A 22,743-nucleotide genomic window follows, 5' to 3' on the forward strand; every position below is an offset into this window, starting at 1 on the left:
GGAGGAGGAGAGACGCTGGATGACCAGAGAGCGCTGCAGATCGCCCTGGATCAGCTCTCGCTGCTCGGTCTGGACAACGACGAGAACTCGATCTACGACAACGAGCCGAGGAAGAAGAGCGTCAACATGACCGAGTGTGTCCCGGTGCCGAGTTCGGAGCATGTAGCAGAGATCGTGGGGAGACAAGGTAAAGAGGAGCCGGGCTCTGTGTGGCCCTGCAATCCCTTCCCTGTGTTTAAAATGTTGCAAATTGGCGGTGACGCTCGCTGCTGGGATACAGTGTATCTTTATACTGTATCTGATACACTGTATCTTTGTAGGGGCTTGATACAATGTATCTGTTTATTCTGTGTATCTGTCTTTATTCTGTAACAATGTATCTCTTTATTCTGTGCATCCCCTGCTCTGCATCCTATACAGTATCTGCTCATACCATGCATTCTATACACTGTGTGTCTTTATACTATGCATCCTATACACTGCTGTGTGTCTCTTTATTCGGGAGCTGATCTGTTGTGCATAGTAAGAGAAAAAAAATCATCTTGAGTAATGATCACAAAGGAAAGTGCAGACCTGTAACAGAGGCGCATTATAGTGGAAATAAGCGCAGCGGAAATCTCACACACTTACTGTTTTCGGATTGTTGCCTTGTGCTTCCCCCTCTCTCTATTCTTGAGTAATGGTGCTGTAACTGATGACAAAGGAAAGTGCAGACATGCGAGAGGAGCGCATTGTGCAGGCAGAAATGCGTCAGATCGCCTTGTTTTTGAGTTTCAGTCTGATTTTCATGCTGTTTTTTGTGTGTTGAGAGCTGGAAACCTGTTTATTGTTGGTGACTAAACGATGGGGTTTCTTTTTTTCTTCCTTGTGTGTGTGTGTCTCTCTCTCTCTTGTTTTAAGGTTGCAAAATCAAAGCTTTGCGGGCAAAGACCAACACCTACATCAAGACACCAGTGCGCGGGGAGGAGCCTGTGTTCGTCGTGACCGGCCGCAAGGAGGATGTTGCCATGGCCAGGCGGGAGATCATCTCGGCGGCCGAGCACTTCTCCATGATCCGAGCTTCTCGCAACAAGAACACGGCGCTGAACGGCGCGGCGCCCGGGCCGCCCAACCTGCCGGGCCAGACCACCATTCAGGTGCGGGTGCCTTACCGGGTGGTGGGGTTGGTGGTGGGCCCGAAGGGGGCGACCATCAAGCGGATCCAGCAGCAGACCCACACCTACATCGTGACGCCCAGCCGCGACAAGGAACCGGTCTTCGAGGTGACGGGCATGCCGGAGAACGTGGACCGGGCCCGGGAGGAGATCGAAGCTCACATCGCCATGAGGACGGGCGGGCTGATCGAACTGACCGACGACAACGACTTCCACGCCAACGGCACTGACGTGGGCTTCGAGCTGAACGGGCCGGGCAGCCTGTGGAGTAAACCCACGCCGGCTCGCAAACCTTTCTCCAGCTACCGCCACGACAGCTCCAGCTCGCTGGGCAGCGCGTCCACCGACTCCTACTTCGGCCCCGGCGGCCGGCTGGCGGACTACAGCCCGCCCGCTCACTTCAGCAGCAACGGCACCAACGCCAACAACGGCTTCGTGTACGGCGAGCCGCTCCCTGCCACCCTGCCGGGGGAGCCCGACCGCGACCTGGGCTTCGAGTCGCCCAGCTTCGACCCGGCGCCCGCCCCGCCGGCCTCGGCCATCATCTGGTCGCAGTTCGAGCGGCCCAGCGGCGCCTACCCGGCCAGTGCTTCCAGCAACGGCGTATCGTCGTCGCAACAGCGGCGGGCCAGCAGCGTGGGCTCGGCCGGCGCCGCTCCCAGACTCTCGCCTCCTCCTCCTCCTCCGCCGCCGCCTCCTCCTCCTCCTCCGCCCGACCACCACCCGCTGGCCCGCCGGGTGCGCAGCGACCCTCTCAACGGCGTAACTTCGGCGATCGGCCTGGTGCCGTTCGGCAACGGCGGGGGGCCGGCGGTCGCCCACCTCGCTGGCGGGGTGGCCGCCGAGCCCGGCGGCTCCTGCTCGTCGTCCTCGTCCTCCTCCTCCTCGTCCTCGTCATCCACGTCCAGCATGCGGCGGAAGGGCAGCCGCGACTGCCTGATGTGCTTGGAGAGCGAGGTGATCGCCGCGCTGGTGCCCTGCGGCCACAACCTCTTCTGCATGGAGTGTGCCAACCGCATCTGCGAGAAGAACCAGCCCGAGTGCCCCGTCTGCCGCAAAGCTGTAACTCAGGCTATACGTATATTTTCCTAAAACACAGAGAGACAGAAAACAAGTCCTTTGTAATATTGCATTAACCAACATCCAGAGGAGTAAAGTTAGCAAAAAAAAACTACATATCGCGTATATTATGTGAAATCCGCAGAGAATTCTAAAGGAGAATTGCATTACAGATTGAAGTATTTTATTCATTTTTTTGACTTGAAAGATTATATTTCGTATGGCAGATGTTTACAAGTATTTTAATTTAATTTCAGTGAGACTTTTTTGTAGCTGGGTTAAATCTTTTTTCATTTTTGGGATGGCCTTAGACCAGGGCGCCACGAACACTGTATTGGTTTTGTTAATAATCACACAATGCTGTGGTCTTGACTCTGAGACCACACCATGTGTAATACAAGCAGTATTCAGTCGGGAAGGAGGTTCAGCAAAAACAAAGAAGAGACTTTTAAAAAAAAAACCCGCTTCACCCAGCATATTTTCTAGTCAATGATATAAAACATATTTTATTCTATATTATTACGAAAATAAAATTATAAAGGTAGCAAAAATCAATGAAAGGAAACAGTTAAGCTTTCTAACATTTGTACAAGTAGAAACCAGTGAAAAATTACAAATTCTGTTGCACCACTATAGTTTTTAGTATTTCTATTTTAATACATTTGTTTACCACTTGTTTATGTATATGTAGGTGAAGTTACTTGATCGTAAATGTACTTTATTGAGCAAAGTTTAAAAACGAAATATATTTTATTTTATGATAAAGGGCCTTTAACCTCATGGTCAAATACTAATATTATATTTGCTGAGACGAGAATTGAAATTGTATCAAGAGTTTTATTTTTCTGACATTTAAAGTTCTACATAATAAAGGTAAAACTTAAGTAATGGTGCTACTTCATGTTTTTTTTAAGTATTTCTATATAAATAAAATTGGTACATGGAATCAACAATTCTTGAAGCATCTGTTGGTCTTAATATACTACACACACTTATTATAGACACACTGTAGGCCAAAATGCTATCGAGTACTTTTAAGGAAAGCTCCAAACCTCTTAACTGACAAATTCATGAATGGGTTAATGAGATGACTAGGAGCAGCCAATATTTGCATCAGAACAGAGTACCTGGTTCTACTATGTATGCACTCTATAGACCCTTAGATCTACTTAGAATCTGTATTAAAGTCATGCTTAGATACTGTGGATACAACAGTGTTACTAGAGCTGAATTAATAGTTGCTGCACGTGCTGTTTGGCTTGTAGTTCAGACTGTTGTTAATTTGCAATAAATGCCAATTGAATAATTTTTAAAGTACTGTGGATTTTTCAGAGTATTGGGTCGGAGAAATGTGATTAACTGTTTAACCTTCGTTTCCAACTGCTTTTTCAATTGGGTGCACCCTGGTTAATTCTCGTGCTTGGTGCGGTCGTGAAATGGCTTTGGGTCTTTGGGTACCCTGGTCTCGCAAACAGACGTACACTCCAGCTGTCGTGACAATAATGGGCCATAGCAGACTTGGCCTTATGTGGCTTGTGATTTAATGAATTGGAAACGTTTCCTTTTCACTAGCCTTGCATGACCTGTCTTCTGTTACAGCGAATTTGCTGCTTGGACTTTTTCCAGACGACATGAAGCTGCAGCTGCTTTTGAAAAGTTAACTGTTATTAGGTGTGGTCTGAGTTTAAGTTTGGAGGGGAAAAGTTCCTAAAACAGTAAAGCAGATGTTCTACGGGGAGAGCTTTTTTAAAACAAAACACTTTTTCCTGTTAATTGGACTGGCAAGAACAGGATTCAGCCACATGTGCAAATATTTATGGTATTCAAAGTGCTCACTGCAGGTAAGAGTGAGCTGAGGAAGGATTGGTTATTTCGATTTGGTTTGTACTGCTGTGAAATTGACAGTGGCAGGAAACCATGTTAGTGTGTTTTCTTGCACTATATGGTTTCCTACAGATGGATATTTGCTGAATAATATCCAACTAAATGCAATTGCCTCGTAAACCTTAAAACCACAACTAAAGAATTTTAATTTGCCAGTCTCTGCGGTTTTTTTGGTAGGTTTTGCGATTGTTTTTAAAGTAGATTTGCCCTGCCCCTCCTTATCTCTGTAATCTCCTACAACCCCACAACCCTACAAGATATCTGCACTCCTCTAATTCTGCCCTCTTGAGCATCCCCGATTTCATTCGCTCCACCATTGGCAGACGTGCCTAGGCCCTAAGCTCTGGAATTCCCTTCCTAAACCTCTTCGCCTCTCTACCTCTCTTTCCTCCTTTAAGACGCTCCTTAAAACCAACCTCTTTGACCAAGCTTTTGGTCATCTGCCTTAATATCTCCTTATGTGGCTTGGTGTCAAACTTTGTTTTATAACACTCCTGTGAAGCACCTTGGGATGTTTTACTATGTTGAGGGCACTATATAAATGCACATTGTTGTTGTTTGCAATTGGTACACTGCACTCAAATGGTGTAGATTTTTAAATGGCAGCATTGCTCCCATCTCCCATTATTTATATTGCTGATGAGTAACTGTTCCACATATAAGCATTTTTTTTGCCCTTTAATTTCCAACACCCAAAGTGATGTCAACAAGGCAAGTGAGTGAAATATCTAACTGCTAATATAAGACTTTATTGAAGTCTTTAGGAAGCTGCTATGCTTTCAAACTTGTTTTATTCCTGAATATATGGCATGTACTTAATGAGCTATTTATTTCCTTACATCAGTAGTGGGACCAATGCTAACCATTCCCATTATAAGTTTTCTTCTTAACATGAGAGGAATTAACCATAAAACCATAAAGTTTTACAGAAGGTAGGATTTTATATTGTGAAACATTCAATCACAGCCACGGCCATAAAATATACCAATGCCTTAATTTATTGCATACAGTCTCATATATATTGAATTAATGTTATTATCAAAGATCAAAATGCACAGACTTTGCAAGCTCTCATCGGGAACTTCTAAGAGCTAGATTGCATTTTTGTGTTCTCCAAGGCAGATCAGCATTTAGATTCTCCTTTTTTATCATGCACACCAACAGACGTTTGTTAAAACATATGTCGAGCAACCGTTCTTCATGGGCATGTAGCTGTGGGGTCAGTTCACCCCGGTGCAGTGGTATTTGTTTTGTTAAAGCACAGGTGTATTTTAGCATTACTTCTCATTCTGAATTTTAAAAAGTTCTTTTATTGCTTTTATTTATGTTTCACTTGACCATGTACAGTTCATTGGTTTTTGAGGGATGCAGCAGACCTCTCTGGTGTCTGTCGATGCCACTCTTCAGCCAATCATTAGTGGGTGCGTAACAGTGACCTGGGCTCACGCTGCCTCTGATATTTTCCCTTTGTGATTGCGCGTGTAAATCTGTGTCCTACCACTGTGGGCCAGGACATTTTAAGTGCACAGTACCATTTTCTTGCCCTTCTCTCCTGATTATTCTTGGTGTATGAGTCCATTGGCAGCCCTCCATTGTCTTGGTCAAGTGCCTATTCTTTGTCAATGAGCCTAGATGGTGAGTGTCAGCAGGTTATTCTGTGGAGCAAATCACAGTCAAACCAACACCAGTCCCCACCCACCATCCAACAACAACTTGCATTTATACAGCACTTTTAACATAGTAAAACATCCCAAGGTGCTTCGCAGGAGCGTAATCAGTCGACACTGAGCCAAAGAAAGGGACATTAGGACAGGTGACCAAAAGCTTGGTCAAAGAGGTAGGTGTTAAGGAACATCTTAAAGGAAGAGAGAGGTGGAGAGGTTTCGGGAGGGAATTTCAGAGTTTAGGGCCTAGGCAGCTAAAGGCACGGCTGCCAATGGTGGGATGAAGGAAGTAATTTTGTGTGGGTTAGTGAATAGCAATCAACTGTTGACTGATCTTCTCCCGAGACCAGGGGACATTGAGACCAAAGGTAACCCCAATTGCGGACCTTGTTGAGTGAATCAGCCCAGCATAAACCAGCTACTAAACTCCATATGGCTTAGTCCTAAACCAGATGGCGCCTTTATTCTCTGGGCCACAGGGAACTCTATTACAGAGTTTATGGTAAACATGTTTACACAGACTAATATATTATTCGTTTTGCCAGAGGCAATGAACTGATGAATTGTGTCACTGAAACCACTCATTTACATAGCTACAAATCATCCTTTGTTTGTTTCTGGTCACATATGTGCTTGTGACTGACCATGCAGCTGTAAATTCAGAAAGTAGCTCATCGCCATTAGCTAAAAAAAATCAAGGAGCTTGGGGGAAGAGGGACTATTTGGATAGGTCTTTCAAAGAGCTGGCACAGGCATGATGGGCCGATTGGCCTCCTTCTGCACTGGCTCAGTTGGTAGCAACCTCGCCTCTGAGTCAGAAGGTTGTGGGTTCAAATCCCACTCCAGAGACTTGAGCACAAAAATCTAGGCTGATACTCTAGTGCAGTGCTGAGGGAGTGCTGCACTGTCCTTCTGATGAGACGTTAAACTGAGGCCCTGTCTGCTGTCTCTGGTGGACGTGAAAGATCCCATGGCACTATTTTGAAGAAGAGCAGGAGAGTTCTCTCCAGTGTCCTCACTAGTATTTATCCCTCAATCAACATCACTAAAATAGATTATCTGGTCATTATTACATTGCTATTTGTGGGATCTTGCTGTGTGCAAATTGGCTGCTGCGTTTCCTACATTACAACAGTGACTACACTTCAAAAAGTACTTCAGTGGCTGTAAAGCGCTTTGGGACATCGTGAGGTCATGAAAAGCACAATAGAAATGCAAGCCTTTTTTTTCCTTTGTAAGATTCTATGTCCATTTGTGTTTAATCCATTGTCTAAGTTAACTTATAGCTTTTGTCTATTTCTCAGTTGACAGATTAAGGCTAGCATACAATATCAAGCGAGTACAGTATCTCCTGGACCACAATTCAGTGGCTTCTTGCCTCTGCATGACCCAGATTAGATGTTGGCCTGGTCCAATTGGCGAACTCTAGCTGCTGACTGAAGCTGGAATCCCAACATGTAAACATGTACAGTATTGAGCAGTTCCAAAGCTGCCGGGAACGCTGGTTTTATGTCAACAATAACAATAACATAAGAGAGAATTATAGCGCTGAAAAGTGATTTGTGGCATCAAGCATCTAATAGCTAAATCCAAAGGCTGATTACACCAAATGTTTACATACACAGTGTGCTCATAATAAGCGAGGTAACACAAGGGGAGCAGAAACCCGGATGTGAAGCCCAAGTTTGAGCTGACGTTTTCACTGGGCATTTCTCCAGATGGTGAGCAGCCAATCCCAGCCAAATTTACTTGGCACAGCACCGAGCAAAAGGCAAGCTCCTGAAGCGACGGAGACGGAAGGAACTTGGCAGCAGTTCCCGCACTGGTCACACTTCAGTAATCCCTACTGCAGCACTGGTGAAGGCAGTGTAACTCTCCACAGTTTGTCTGCCTGAGTCTTAGGATTTGTGAGTGATCTGGGAACTGCCTGAACAAGATAAAAAAAAAACACTGTGCATGTGATAGATGCTGAAGGAAACGTCTTGTGTGCCAAGAGAAAAGTCACATGATTAGCATTCACACACACACACACACACACTAGTTGGAAGAGAAAACAAAGAGATTGCCTTGTCCTGTGCAGCAGACACAAAGCTTTGTCTGAATTATGTTTGGAAGCTTGACCCTTTAAGTTGAAGTACTGTAGCATGATTTCTCCGGTGCAAAGGATTTGAGGTGCCTTACTTAACTTTCGCTTTTGTTTACTTTTAATAAATAATAATGCATTTTTTTTGCATCCACTTCTGCGGGGAGGGCATCATAAAGGTCTGTTATCATTTTTATTTTTCTCATCTTGCACAACAGAAGAGGTGAATCAGATTAGTCAGTTCCCACCCCGCAACAAGGTAGATAGTCTCACTTGGTCGGGAATCTCCCGGGAGCTGCTCCCACTCCGCTGCTGTAACTCCGCCCAATTCTGCTGGCAGAATCTCCGCCACACTTCTGGCGAAGTTACAGCGGCAGGGTGGAACTGAGGCGCAGCAGCTCCGAGGAACATCCCGGACTATTGCACCACCAGCCAGTCTACTGGCGAGGAATTGATGAGCAATTGATGGACGTGGCCCAACCGAGAGCAGGAAGACCAGGGACTGCGACGTGGGAGTTTCTGGACAAGTGCACAATGGTGACAGAGTATGGCAAGGCAACCTGCGATCATTGGCACTGTGTAAATGTTTCTGATTGCACTGATACTTCTGCTGCTTGTTTTTACAGACTGATCACACAGGTCCGCTAGCTGACCCAAGGGAGTTGTACTGAATGAAGAAGGTATCTTTTGCAGTCCACTCGCATGCTGTAAATTACCAGACATCAGGGGAAAACAGGAATTTCTTTTTTTTCTTCTTGTAGATGTTTGTCCCTTCCTCTCTTCAAAGCATTAACTCCTTAAACCAACATCACCAAAACAGATAATCTGGTCATTATCTCATTGCTGTTTGTGAGATCTTGCTGTGTGCAAATTGGCTGCCTGGTTTCCTACATTACAACAGTGACTACATTTCAAAAGTACTTTATTGACTATAAAGCACTTTGCTGAATTCCAATTCAGCAAATTCAGTTTGAGGGTGAGAAAGCTAGGTCTCAAACTAGTGTCCTGAACTTAAATAAAGGTCATTACAAAGGTATGAAGGCAGACTTGGTTAAAGTGGACTGGGAAAATATATTAAAAGCAGTGGCAAACATTTAAGGAGATATTTCATAACTTTCAGCAAAGATATATTCCAGTGAGAAAGAAAGACTCGGTAAGAGAAGGAGGAACCATCCGTGGCTACCTAAGGAAGTAAAGGATGGTATCAAATTGAAAACAAAGGCATACAATGTTGCAAAAAATAGTGGCAGGCCAGAGGATTGGGAAATTTTTAAAACCAGCAAAGGATGAATAAAAAAATTATAAAGAGAGTGAAGATAGCTTATGAGAGTAAGCTACCAAGGAATATAAAAACAGATAGTAAGAGCTTCTACAGGTATATAAAAAGAAAGAGAGTAGCTAAAGTAAACATTGGTCCCCTAGAGGATGAGTCTGGGGAATTAATAATGGGAAACAGGGAAATGGCAGAGACTTTGAACAAATATTTTGTATCAGTCTTCACGGTAGAAGGCACTAAAAGCATCCCAATAATGGATAATCAAGGGGCTATTGGGGTCGGGGCGGGGGGAACTTAAAACAATCACTATCACTAGAGAAAAAGTACTAGGCAAACTAATGGGACTAAAGGCTGACAAGTCCCCTGGACCCGATGGCCTGCATCCTAGGGTCTTAAAAGAGGAGGCTACAGAGATAGTGGATGCATTGGTTGTAATCTACCAAAATTCCTTGGATTCTGGAGAGGTCCCAGTGGACTGGAAAACTGCAAATGTAACGCCCCTATTTAAGAAAGGAGGGAGACAGAAAGCAGGCAACTATCGACCAGTTAGCCTAACATCTGTCATTGGGAAAATGCTGGAGTCCATCATTAAGGAAGTGATAGCAGGACATTTAGAAAATCATAATATAGTCAAGCAGAGTCAGCATGGTTTTATGAAAGGGAAATCATGTTTGACAAATTTGCTGAAGTTTTTTGAGGATGTAACGAGCAGGGTGGATAAAGGGGAACCAGTAGATGTCGTGTATTTGGATTTCCAGAAGGTATTCGATAAGGTGCCACATTGGTTACTGCACAAGATAAGAGCTCACGGGATTGGGGGTAATATATTAGCATGGATAGAGGATTGGCTAACTAACAGAAAACAGAGTCGGGATAAATGGGTCATTTTCAGGTTGGCAAACTGTAATTAGTGGGGTGCCGCAGGGATCAGTGCTGGGGCCTCAACTATTTACAATCACACACACAGAAATCACACACAGAAACCCCACAATGCAGATAGAGGCCATTTCGGCCCATCGAGCCTGCACCGACACATATCCCACCCGATCCCCGTAACCCCTACACCAACACATATCCCACCCTATCCCCGTAACCCCACGTATTTAATCCCCCTAACACTAAGGGTCAATCTATATTAATGACTTGGATGAAGGAAGCGAGTGTATTGTAGCCAAATTTGCTGATGATACAAAGATAGGTGGGAAAGCAAATTGTGTGGAGGACGCAAAGAATCTCCAAAGGGATATAGATAGGCTAAGTGAATGGGCAAAAATCTGGCAGATGGAGCATAATGTGGGAAAATGCGAGGTTATCCACTTTGGTAGGAAAAATAAAAAAGCAAATTATTATTTAAACAGGGAGAGATTAGAAAAAGCAGAGGTATAGAGGGATCTGGGGGTCCTTGTACATGAATCACAAAAAGTTAGCATGCAGGTACAGCAAGTAATTAGGAAGGCAAATGGAATGTTGGCCTTTATTGCAAAGGGAATGGAGTATAAAAGTAAGGAAGTTCTGTTACAACTGTACAGGGCGTTGGTGAGACCACACCTGGAGAACTGCGTACAGTTTTGGTCTCCTTATTTAAGGAGGGATATACTTGCATTGGAGGCAGTTCAGAGAAGGTTCACGAGGTTGATTCCGGAGATGAAGGGGTTGTCTTATGAGGAAAGGTTGAGCAGGTTGGGCCTATACTCATTGGAGTTTAGAAGAATGAGAGGTGATCTTACTGAAACATAAAAGATTCTTGACAGGGTAAATGCAGAGAGGATGTTGCCCCTCGTGGGGGAATCACAGAATCACAGAATCACAGAAACCCCACAGTGCAGATAGAGGCCATTTCGGCCCATCGAGCCTGCACCGACACATATCCCACCCGATCCCCGTAACCCCTACACCAACACATATCCCACCCTATCCCTGTAACCCCACGTATTTAATCCCCCTAACACTAAGGGTCAATTTATCATAGCCAATCAACCTAACCCGCACATCTTTGGACTGTGGGAGGAAACCGGAGCACCCGGAGAAAACCCACGCAAACACGGGGAGAATGTGCAAACTCCACACAGACAGTCGCCCGAGGCCGGATTCGAACCCGGGTCTCTGGTGCTGTGAGGCAACAGTGCTAACCACTATGCCACCGTGCTGCCCTAGGGGGCATAGTTTCAGAATAAGGGGTTGCCCATTTAAAACGGTGGAATTTCTTCTCTCAGAGGGTCGTGAATCTTTGGAATTCTCTTCCCCAGAGAGCTGCGGAGGCTGGGTCATTGAATATATTTAAGGTGGAGATAGACAGGTTTTTGAAAGGTACGGGAGTGAAGGGTTATGGGGAACGGGCAGGGAAGCGGAGTTGAGGCCAAGGTCAGATCAGCCATGATCTTTTTGAATGGCAGAGCAGGCCCGAGGGGCCAAATGACCAATTCCTGCTCCTACGTCTTATGTTCTTATATGTTCTATAATTCAACTTAAAAAACACACGGCAAAATGCAGCATCTGGAGTTGTGGCTGCTCCTGGGGATGTTTTCTGTGATTGTACTGGTGTAAAGTCAGGATATGTTTAAATCCCTATTGGTGAGCCTAACAGTGTGAGTCAAAGCCACATAAATCTAACAGGTTATTTGAAGCACAATAGTGTTTAGAGATAAATTTTGAACAGTGTTTATAATGAATTGTTTTATAGCCTGGAGGGAATCTCTGGTTGAATAGGTTTTGATATTCTGTTAAGAGTAAGTTAGTTGCAGACAGATCAAAGAAGAAAGCAAGGTTCACCTTTAAGCACATAATGAAGCTTTTTTTGATTTAAGTTATTCCATTTAATTACAGTTACAATGACCATTTTACAAAAATATGCATGAATTTTAAATAATTCTTAATTTTTTCTGCAATTTTCACCCCTCCTTTCCAAAGGTACCTACTGTGGTGACATAGGATCATAGGAAGGAACATAGGAACAGGAGGAGGCCATTCAGCCCCTCGAGCCTGCTCCACCATTCAATGAGATCATGGCTGATCTGCGACCTAACTCCATATACCCGCCTTTGGCCCATATCCATTAATACCTTTGGTTAACAAAAAGCTATCAGTCTCAGATTTAAAATGAACAATTGCTATTTGCAGAAGAGAGTTCCAAACTTCTACCACCCTTTGTGTGTAGAAGTGTTTCCTAATTTCACTCCTGAAAGGTCTGGCTCTAATTTTTAGACTATGCCCCCTAGTCCCAGACTCCCCAACCAGCGGAAATAGTTTCTCTCTATCTACCCTACCTGTTCCCCTTAATATCTTGAAAACTTTGATCAGATCACCCCTTAACCTTCTAAATTCTAGGGAATACAACCCTAGTTTGTGTAATCTCTCCTTGTAACTTAACCCTTGAAGTCCGGGTATCATTCTGGTAAACCTACGCTGCACTCCCTCCAAGGCCAATATATCCTTCCTAAGGTGTGGTGCCCAGAACTGCTCCCAGTGCTCCAGGTGTGGTCTAACCAGGGTTTTGTACAGCTGCAGCATAACTTCTACCCCCTTGGATTCTAGTCCTCCAGATATAAAGGCCAGCATTCCATTAGCCTTTTTGATTATTTTCTGTACCTGTTCATGACATTTTAATGATCTATGTTCTTGAACCCCCCAAGTCTCTTTGGACCTCCACTGTTTTTAGCTTTTCACCATTTAGAAAGTACGCTGTTCTATCCTTTTTAGGTTCAAAGGAGATGACCTCACATTTGCTTACATTGAAATCCATTTGCCACAGTTTTGCCCATTCACTTAATTTATCAATATCCCTTTGTAATTTTATACTTCCATCTACACTGACTACAATGCCGCCTGTTTTTGTGTCATCGGCAAATTTGAATAGATGACTTTCTATGCCATCATTTAAGTCATTAATAAATATTGTGAATAGTTGAGGCCCCAACACAGATCCCTGCGGGACACCACTAGTCACAGTCTGCCAATTTGAGTACCTACCCATTATCCCTACTCTCTGTCTCCTGCCGCTCAGCCAATTCCCTAACCAGGTCAATAATTTGTCCTCAATTCCATGGGCTACTGCCTTAGATAACAGTTTCTTATGTGGGACTTTATCAAATGCCTTCTGGAAGTCCATATAAACAATATCCATAAATAACATTCCCCTGTCCACTACTTTAGTCACCTCTTCAAAAAATTCAATCAGGTTTGTCAGGCATGACCTACCTTTCACAAATCCTATGGGCACTGGGTACCTCCCATTACTTTGCCCAAACAGGTAGTCTTCATGTGTGAGCCTAGACAACGTCTGCCTGTGGGGAGTATTATGGTCAAGCTTGCTCCAGGTCTCAACCAGCATCCACACACAAGAGACTTGACCGCATAATCCAGGCTGACACTCCAGTGCAGTACTAAGGAAGTGCTGCACTGTTGGAGATGCCGACTTTCAGATGAGACGTTAAACCGAGGCCCCATCTGCTCTCTCAGGTGGACGTAAAAGATCCCATGGCACTATTTAAAAGAAGAGCAGGGTAATTGTCCCGGTGTCCCGGAACAGCACCTCATCTTCCGATTAGGCACTTTGCAGCCTTCCGGACTCAATATCGAGTTCAACAATTTCAGATCATAACCTCGGCCCCTATTACATTTTTACTTATATTTTTTTCCACCCCTTTGTTTTGGGTCTTCCCTTTCCCCCCCCTTTCTTTTTTTTCTCCCTCTCCCACATGGCAACTGTTTCTCATCCTGCCAGTACACTTCACACCTAATCTCAGCTGTCTTTTGTCTGCACTGCCCTATTACCATCTCGTCTGGTTTTGAATACCTCTTAATGTCTCTTTTACTTCTTTTGTTCGATCGCAGCCCTGCCTTTGATCTATTTTATTTCCTTTCCAGTTTTGAAAAAGGGTTTCGACCTGAAACGTTGACTCTAATTTCTCTCCACGGATGTTGCCTGGCCTGCTGAGTTTTTCCAGCATTTTCTGTTGTTATTTCGGATTTCCAGCATCTGCAGTATTTTTTTCTATCGTAATTGTCCCGGTGTCCTGGCCAACATTTATTCCTCAGTCAACACTACCAAAAACAGATTAACCGGTCATTTATTTCATTGCCGTTTGTGGGACCTTACTGGGCTCAAAATGGCTGCTGCGTTTCTTACATTACAACAGTGACTACACGTCAAAAAATACTTCATTGGCTGTAAGGCGCTTTGGGACATGAATGGCGCTAGTCTTTTATTTTCCTATTTTAATGTTACAAATGGTTCATGTTGCTGGAGCGGTGATGGAGACCGGGTTAAGCTATTGCAAGTGTTGTGTCAATGCACTAAAATCACACCCTTCTGGTGCAAGCTCATTGAGACTGTTATCCACATGGCCGGGACAAATTGAGAGCTGGATCCTAAGGTGTGCCTTCTCCTCACTACTGACAACGTGACCATGCCTGCTGCACTGATGAGAAAGTGCCCGATGAGTTCGGCTGACCAATATCAAGATCGTCCTTTCAAGCTTGGTTGGAGTGTCCTGCTGTAATGCACCTAAACGTAGAGAGAATGTTTAACATGTCAAAACGGATGGAAGAGCGGCTCTCTGAAACTTGCTCGGAGGGGGTGGGGGACATTGGTATGGTCCATGGATGACACCTGAGGTGGGCAAGATTTGGAGTATCTTAAGGGTTTGCATTGAAACCAAAATTGAAGGGAAAGGGAGGGGTGCAGGTTGGGGGGATCACTAGACTGCATTTCATATCTTTGACAGTAGAGTGTTCTTTTTATTAACATTGGGTGTTTCTAAGATAATTTTGTTGGAGGGGGGAGCACATTTCATTCTGCACCCCCCCCCCCACTCATTTGTAATGTAATTAATATCTCTTGTGTTGGTGATCTATTATTTTTGATTTATTTATGATCTTTTCCACTGGTTTTAACCTCATGTCAAGTTGTGGGCACCTATACTATTTTGTTCAATGTTTTATCATCGCATGTCAATAAAATCTTATTCTGTTGATGTTTCGCTAGCCTCTGCTGTCAGTGCCAGCCGTGGCCCAGTTAGTAGCACTCTTGCCTCTGAATCAGAAGGTTGCTGGTTCATAGACCCACCCTGGGGACTTGAGCATAAAATCTAGGTCCAACACTCCAGTGCATTAGTAAGGGAATGCTGCACTGTCTTTGAGATGAGATGTTAAACTGAGGCCCTGTCTGCTCTCTCAGGTGGCTGTGAAAGGTGCTACATAAATGCAAGTCTTTCTTTTACTCTGTAATTAAATAAAGGAATGGTGGTGTTAGGTATCCACTTTAGCCTCCAGTTACATCATTAATGTAAGGAGCACTTGCACAGCTGTAGATTGTATGGGACACTACCCATTAGTGATTAGTTGAGGGACAAGCAATATTTGATTACACATCGCACATTGTCCAAACCTAGTTAATCACTAGCTATATATCACTAGTGAGTTAAATACTTCAGGAATAGATTCAGTTACAAGATCAGTGGCAACTACTTCTCACAATGGTGCTTCAATAAACTCTTATGAGCATCGTTTATATGAATGGTTTCATGGTAACCAACCAATTTCCTGCATTATCTCTTTCTTGCTGAGATCATGTCCCAATAGTGCAGTTTGAAGATATATTCATGATGTATGTTTTGGTCAGCTGGGCAAGTGTAAAACAGCAAAAGGTTTGAAGCAAAATATGTTCTCTACCTCCACTCCTCTAGTATCCCCCTTGTCTTCTGCTGTGCCCAAACTGTTGCTGTCTGTCTGGATGGCAGTCTCAGGAAATACGATTGAAATACAGACAATAGCAGCACGAAAAATGTAAGAAAAGTGGGCACAGAATTAGGCACCTTAAAGTACAGAGGGGGGGTTCATTTTAACCTAACTCTCCGGGTGGGATACCCACGAGACTGGGTGGAACACCGGTTTCACACCTCACCCAATATTACACTATTGACGTCAACTGAGATTAAAATCGGAGGAGGGTAAAATCGTACCCGATCCCGTCAGTTTCCCGATGGGCGAGTTAGTTTAAAATTGCCCCCAGACTATCAGTAAATCAGATGCCAGAATCCACATTGTATTAGAATCATAGAATGGTTACAGCACAGAAGGAGGCCCTTCGGCCCGTCGAGCCCGTGCCGGCTCTCTGCAAGAGCACCTCAGCTAGTCCCACTCCCCCGCCCTTTCCCTGTAGCCCTGCAAATGTTTTTCCTTCAGGTACTTATCCAATTCCCTTTTGAAAGCCACAATTGAATCTGCCTCCACCATCCTTTCAGGCAGTGAATTCCAGATCATAACCACTTGCTGAGTAAAAAAGTTTTTCTGCATGTCGCCTTTGGTTTTTCTGCCAATCACCTTAAATAGAGTCATAGGGGTAGATTTTCCTGGAGCCGTCAGGCGGGATTTCAGGCGTGTGGGGTGGGGGAAATCCCGAAATTGGGGGTCCCGACATCATCCCGTCCAAAACCCGTCTCCACGTAAGTTTCAGGGGAGGCGGGTACCCGCCCCGCACTGGGACCGCCGACCCAAGGCGGGAAGGGATTAGTGCCAATTAACTGCCTGTTAACAGGTAGTTAACAGGCAGTTTTTAGCCTAATCCCTATTTTGAGGGGTGTCGTGTGGGATTCCCGACGGCTCCAAACCACGCCAGGTTAGAGGAGTCGGGCCGTCGGGTTGAAGGACTTGGAGGGGTCGTGATGTCAGTGTTCAGGTGAGTGATGGGTGCATAAGTGCAAAGGTAAGTGTGTTTGGTGTGTCTAAAGTGTGTAAAGAAGTTTAAATTACCTGTACTTACCTTAACAGCCTTTCTTCCTGTAGGCGTTGGGAGTTCATCACTCAGCCGGCACTGAAAGCAAAATGGCTGCGAGCTGTCAAAAGTGACAGCCTTCAGCTTTTCATTGCCGGTGACAGTTCTAACTGAGTCTGCATAGATGGACTCAGGTTAGAAGTCAGACTGTCAGTGTTTGACAGCTTCAAACAGCTGTGAAATGCTGATATTTCATCTGTCAAGAACTCTTGACAGATGAAATTTCAGTCTGTGACGTCACCTGTTGCCGAGTGGCCCTTAATTGGCCTGCTGAGCCCGCTGGGTGGGCTTAACAAGGTCAATCAAGGGAAAATCGCGCGGATTGGCCGGACGTCGATGTAGGCGGGACTAAAACCCAAAAGTTGTAGTCCCGCCTCCTTCCCGACAGCTTCAGGAAAATCTGCCCCATAGAGTTATACAGCACAGAAAGAGGCCCTTCGGCCCATCGTGTCCGGCCGGCCATCAAGCCCTGTCTATTCTAATCCCATTTTCCAGCACTTGGTCCATAGCCTTGTATGCTATGGCGTTTCAAGTGCTCATCTAAATGCGTCTTGAACGTTGTGAGGGTTCCTGCCTCTACCACCCTTTCAGGCAGTGAGTTCCAGATTCCAACCACCCTCTGGGTGAAAAAGCTTTTCCTCAAATCCCCTCTAAACCTCCTGCCCCCTACCTTGAAACTATGCCCCCTGGTTATTGACCCCTCTACTAAGGGGAAAAAGTTCCTTTCTATCTACCCTATCTCTGCCCCTCGTAATTTTGTACACACCAATCAGGTCCCCCTTCAGCCTTCTCTGCTCTAAGGAAAACAACCCCAGCCTGTTCAGTCTCTCTTCATAGCTGAAGCACTCCAGCCAATATGACATCCTGGTGAATCTCCTCTGCACCCTCTCCAATGCAATCACATCCCTCCTATATTGTGGTGACCAGAACTGCACACAGTATTCTGTGCCCGCTGGTTCTTGACCCTTCCGCCAATGGGAACAGTTTCTCTATCTAATCTGTCTAGACCCCTCATGTTTTTGAACACCGCTATCAAATCTGCTCTCAACCCTGTCTGTGCTAAAGAGAACAACCCCAGCTTCTCCAGTCTATCCACATAACTGAAGTCCCTCCTCATTGCTTGATTTTGTTGAAGGTTCTTTTACATGAATGGGTTAAGCTGCATGTGTCGTTAATATGTATGCAATTTTAAAAAGCATGCACGCTAGCATTTGCTAGCACAAGCTGCTAAGCGTGATATTCAGTGAATGCCGAATGCAGTGGGTCTGAACGACGTGGAATAAACTTCCAGATGGAGGAGTGGAGGCGAAACACTTGGAATCATTTAAGGAACAATTGGATGCTACAATGGGGGGATGTTAGGTTCTGCCTGGATGGATGAATGGACTTCCTCATCTGTAATTATCTGGTAATCTTGTGAACATCTGTGGACTCTCGATCACCGTGTAAATTCTGGAATCTGTCCTCTGGGAATGCCCAGTAAAAAGAAAGAACTTGCATTTATAGAGCGCCTTTCACAACCTCAGGATGTCAATGCTTTTGAACTGTAGTCACTGTAGTAACGTAGGAAATGTGGGCAGCCAATCTGTGCACAGCAAAGCTCCACAAACGACAATGAGATAATGACCAGATAATCTGGTTTTTTTTAGGTGTTGGTTGAGGGATAACTATTAGTCAGGACACTGGGAAGAACTCCCTGCTTTTCTTCAAAATAGTGCCATGGGATCTTTAACATCCACCTGGCCTCTCCAGAGTGTGCAAGGTCAAGGAGAGGGTCCCTGTTTTTAAATATTTCTGGCAGGCGTCTGTGCCATTATGAATGTATCTCAGATGCCCGTCACAATGGGGAGGGGATGAGTAGATATCAGTGGAGACCCGATGCTCAGAGTGCCTGGTGACACCAAGGTTCCGCAGGGCAGTGTCCTAGGCTCAGCCATCTTCAGCTGCTTCATCAATGACCTTCCCTCCAATATAAGGTCAGAAATGGGGATGTTCGCTGATGACTGCACAGTGTTCAGCGCCATTCACAACTCCTCAGATAATGAAGCAGTCCATGCCTGCATGCAACAAGACCTGGACGACGTTCAGGCTTGGGCTGATAAGTGGCAGGTAACATTTGCGCCACAGAAGTGCCAGGCAATGACTATCTCCAACGCGGGTGTCGGCGGGAGGCGCGAGCGGGAAGCTTAAAAAGGCTTCAGAGACCCAGGTAAGGCCTCAGACCGCGGGTGTCGGCGGGAGGCGCGAGCGGGAAGCTTAAAAAGGCTCCAGAGGCCCAGGTAAGGCCTCAGACCGTGGGTGTCGGCGGGAGGCGCGAGCGGGAAGCTTAAAAAGGCTCCAGAGGCCCAGGTAACGCCTCAGACCACGGGTGTCGGCGGGAGGCGCGAGCGGGAAGCTTAAAAAGGCTTCAGAGACCCAGGTAAGGCCTCAGACCGCGGGTGTCGGCGGGAGGCGTGAGCGGGAAGCTTAAAAAGGCTTCAGAGACCCAGGTAAGGCCTCAGACCGCGGGTGTCGGTGGGAGGCGCGAGCGGGAAGCTTAAAAAGGCTTCAGAGACCCAGGTAAGGTTTACCAGTCTCCAATCTCCGAAGTCAGAGGGAAGGAGAGAGGTAAAAAGTAATCCAAGTGTGACGTCACCAGAAAGCGGGTAAGTGATTGGTTGGTAAGTATTTACTCTTTCTCCTTCTTCACAAAACTTAAATTCTGTGGTTTATAGTTTCTAGGGTCTCTGTGGTGTAGCGGGGACTGCTGGCAGGCAAGCGCCCTTGAGTATATCATTAAATTGGTGGTATTGATTTAATTTAAATTAATTAAAGGGTAAGTCATGTCAGGACAGCCCAGCCCCGTGTTATGCTCCTCTTGCTCTATGTGGGAAATCAGGGATGCTGCCTGTGTCCCTGATGACCATGTGTGCCAGAAATGTATCCAGCTGCAGCTACTAGTAGACCGCATGCAGCGCTGGAGCTGCGGATGGATGAGTTTTGGAGCATTCGCGATGCTGGGAGGGTCGTGGATAACACGTTTAGTGAGTCGGTCACATCGCAGGTAAGGGCTGCACAGGCAGAAGGGAAATGGGTGACCATCAGGCAGAGCAGTAGAGGCAGGCAGGTAGTGCAGGGGACCCCTGTGGCCATCCCCCTTTCAAACAGGTATACCGATTTGGATACTGTTGAGGGGGATGACTTACCAGAGGAAGGCAGCAGCAGCCAACTTCCTGGCACCAGGGGTGCTTCTGCTGCTCAGGAAGGGAGGAAAAAGAGTGGGAGAGCAATAGTGGTAGGGGATTCTATCGTAAGGGGAACAGATAGGCGTTTTTGTGGCCGTAGATGTGACTCCAGGATGGTTTGTTGCCTCCCTTGTGCCAGGGTCAAGGATGTCACTGAACGGCTACAGGGCATTCTGAAGGGGGAGGGTGAACAGTCAGAGGTCATGGTTCACATTGGGACCAATGACATGGGTAGGAAGAGGGATGAGGTCCTGCAGCAAGAATTTAGGGAGCTAGGTAGCAGATTAATGAGCAGGACCTCAAAGGTTGTAATCTCTGGATTACTCCCGGTGTCACATGCTAGTGAGTATAGGAATAGGAGGATAGAGCAGATGAATGCGTGGCTATGAGTTGGTGCAGGAGGGAGGGCTTTAGTTTCCTGGATCACTGGGCCTGCTTCTGGGGAAGGTGGGACTTGTACAAGTCGGACGGGTTGCACCTGAACCAGAACGGGACTAATATCCTTGCGGGGAGGTTTGCTAGCACTGTTTGGGGGGGTTAAACTAACTTGGCAGGGGGATGGGATACAGAGTGGAGCTATAATAGGGGGTGATGTACAGCCAAATATAGAGGAAAAAACAAGTCAGACTGGAAGGCAGAGCAAATATGTAACGGCACAAGGGAGTAGGGCAAGGCTGAATGGCATTTATTTTAATGCAAGGAGTCTTACGAATAAGGTGGATGAACTGAAGTTGTTGATGAACACATGGGAGTATGATATTGTTGCTATCATGGAGACATGGTTGAGGGAGGGGCAAGACTGGCAGCTCAATATTCCGGGATATAGAATCTTCAGGCCAGACAGGGGGGGGGGTGGTAAAAGAGGAGGGGGTGTCGCAATATTAATTAAGGAGTCAATTACTGCTGTAAGGAGGGATGATATATTAACAGGTTCCTCTAATGAGGCCATATGGGTTGAACTTAAAAACAAAAAGGGGGCTAGCACTTTGCTGGGAGTGTACTATAGACCCCCAAACAGTCAGGGGGAGATAGAGGAACAGATATGTAGGCAAATCTCAGAGAAATGTGCAAATAATAGGGTAATAATAGTGGGGGATTTCAACTTCCCCAATATTAACTGGGATAGTCAGAGTGTGAAAGGCTTAGAGGGTGCAGAATTCTTAAAGTGCATCCAGGAGAGCTTTTTGAGCCAGCATGTAGAAAGTCCTACAAGAGAGGGGGCGGCACTGGACCTAATTCTAGGGAATGTGGCCGGGCAAGTGGTAGAAGTGTTAGTAGGTGAGCACTTTGGTGACAGTGACCATAATTCGGTGAGATTTAAGGTAGTCATGGAAAAGGACAAGGATGGACCGGAAATAAAGGTTCTAAATTGGGGGAAGGCTGATTTTAATATTCTTCTTCTTATCATGTCCACGGACAGTCTATACATAGCCCAGCCAGAACTGGACACATTTTTGCACCTTGTTGTTGAATTCAGCAAGATCTGCAACAGTGCAGGGTTCCTCTAATGATGGGCATTGCAGGAGATGTTGCATAGTCTGTGCCTCAGTTCCACATTCACAAGTTGTCGGGCTGGTTGAATATCCCCATTTGCTTAGTGACATCATTGAGCAACCTACACCGGTCCTAAGTCTGTTAAGGCACTTCCAGGTTGCCCAGTTGCAATTAGATTTTAATATGATAAGGCAGGATCTGGCCAATGTGGACTGGGATCAGCTACTTGAAGGAAAATCCACATCGGATCAATGGGAGTCTTTCAGAAAGGAAATTGAGAGAGTACAATGGCAACATGTTCCCATAAAGGTCAAGGGTGGGACCAACAAGCCCAGGGAACCTTGGATGTCAAGGGATATACGAGAATGGATTAGGAAAAAAAGGGGGGCTTTTGGCAGATACAAAGGACTAAAGACAGAGGAAGCCCTAGAGGAGTATAAAAAGTGCAGGGGGATACTTAAAAAAGAAATTAGGAGAGCGAGGAGGGGCCATGAAATAACACTGGCGAGCAAAATAAAGGAAAATCCTAAGGTGTTTTATAAGTATATTAAGGGCAAGAGGATAACTAGAGAAAGAATAGGGCCCATTAAGGACCAAAGTGGCAAGCTGTGTGTAGAGCCAGAAGATGTAGGTGGGGTTTTAAATGAATTTTTTGCATCTGTGTTCACTATGGAGAAGGACGATGTGGACATAGAAATCGGGCAGGGGGACTGTGATATACTTGAACATATTAGCATTGAGAGGGAGGAGGTACTAGCGGTTTTAGCAGGCTTAAAAGTGGATAAATCCCCAGGCCCGGACGAGATGTATCCCAGGCTACTATGTGAGGCAAAGGAGGAGATTGCAGGGGCTCTGACACAAATTTTCAGAACCTCTCTGGCCACAGGGGATGTGCCAGAGGACTGGAGAACAGCTAATGTAGTACCATTATTCAAGAAGGGTAGTAGGGATAAACCAGGGAATTACAGGCCAGTGAGCCTAACATCAGTGGTAGGGAAATTATTGGAAAAAATTCTGAGGGACAGAATTAGTCTCCACTTGGAGAGGCAAGGATTAATTAGGGATAGGCAGCATGGCTTTGTCAAGGGAAGATCATGTCTGACCAATTTGATTGAATTTTTCGAGGGGGTGACT

The 22,743-nt window shown here is 45.6% G+C and overlaps 1 protein-coding gene across 1 annotated transcript in view; it reads left to right on the plus strand.

Moving 5' to 3' along the window:
* mex3b (mex-3 RNA binding family member B) overlaps positions 1 to 3,521 on the plus strand; it is a 3,749-nt gene extending 228 nt beyond the window's left edge. Inside the window, exons 1-2 of the mRNA XM_085968869.1 lie at positions 1 to 187; positions 901 to 3,521. The exon at positions 1 to 187 is cut by the window's left edge and continues 228 nt beyond it. Of these exons, the coding sequence (XP_085824995.1) occupies positions 1 to 187; positions 901 to 2,246 (1,533 nt within the window). The 3' untranslated portion in view covers positions 2,247 to 3,521. The remainder of the gene's footprint in view (positions 188 to 900) is intronic.
* The last annotated feature ends 19,222 nt before the right edge of the window (positions 3,522 to 22,743 follow it).

Source organism: Somniosus microcephalus, chromosome 27 (assembly GCF_052327205.1).
Source record: "Somniosus microcephalus isolate GS21.2 chromosome 27, FLI_Smic_1.0, whole genome shotgun sequence".
NCBI lineage: Eukaryota > Metazoa > Chordata > Chondrichthyes > Squaliformes > Somniosidae > Somniosus > Somniosus microcephalus.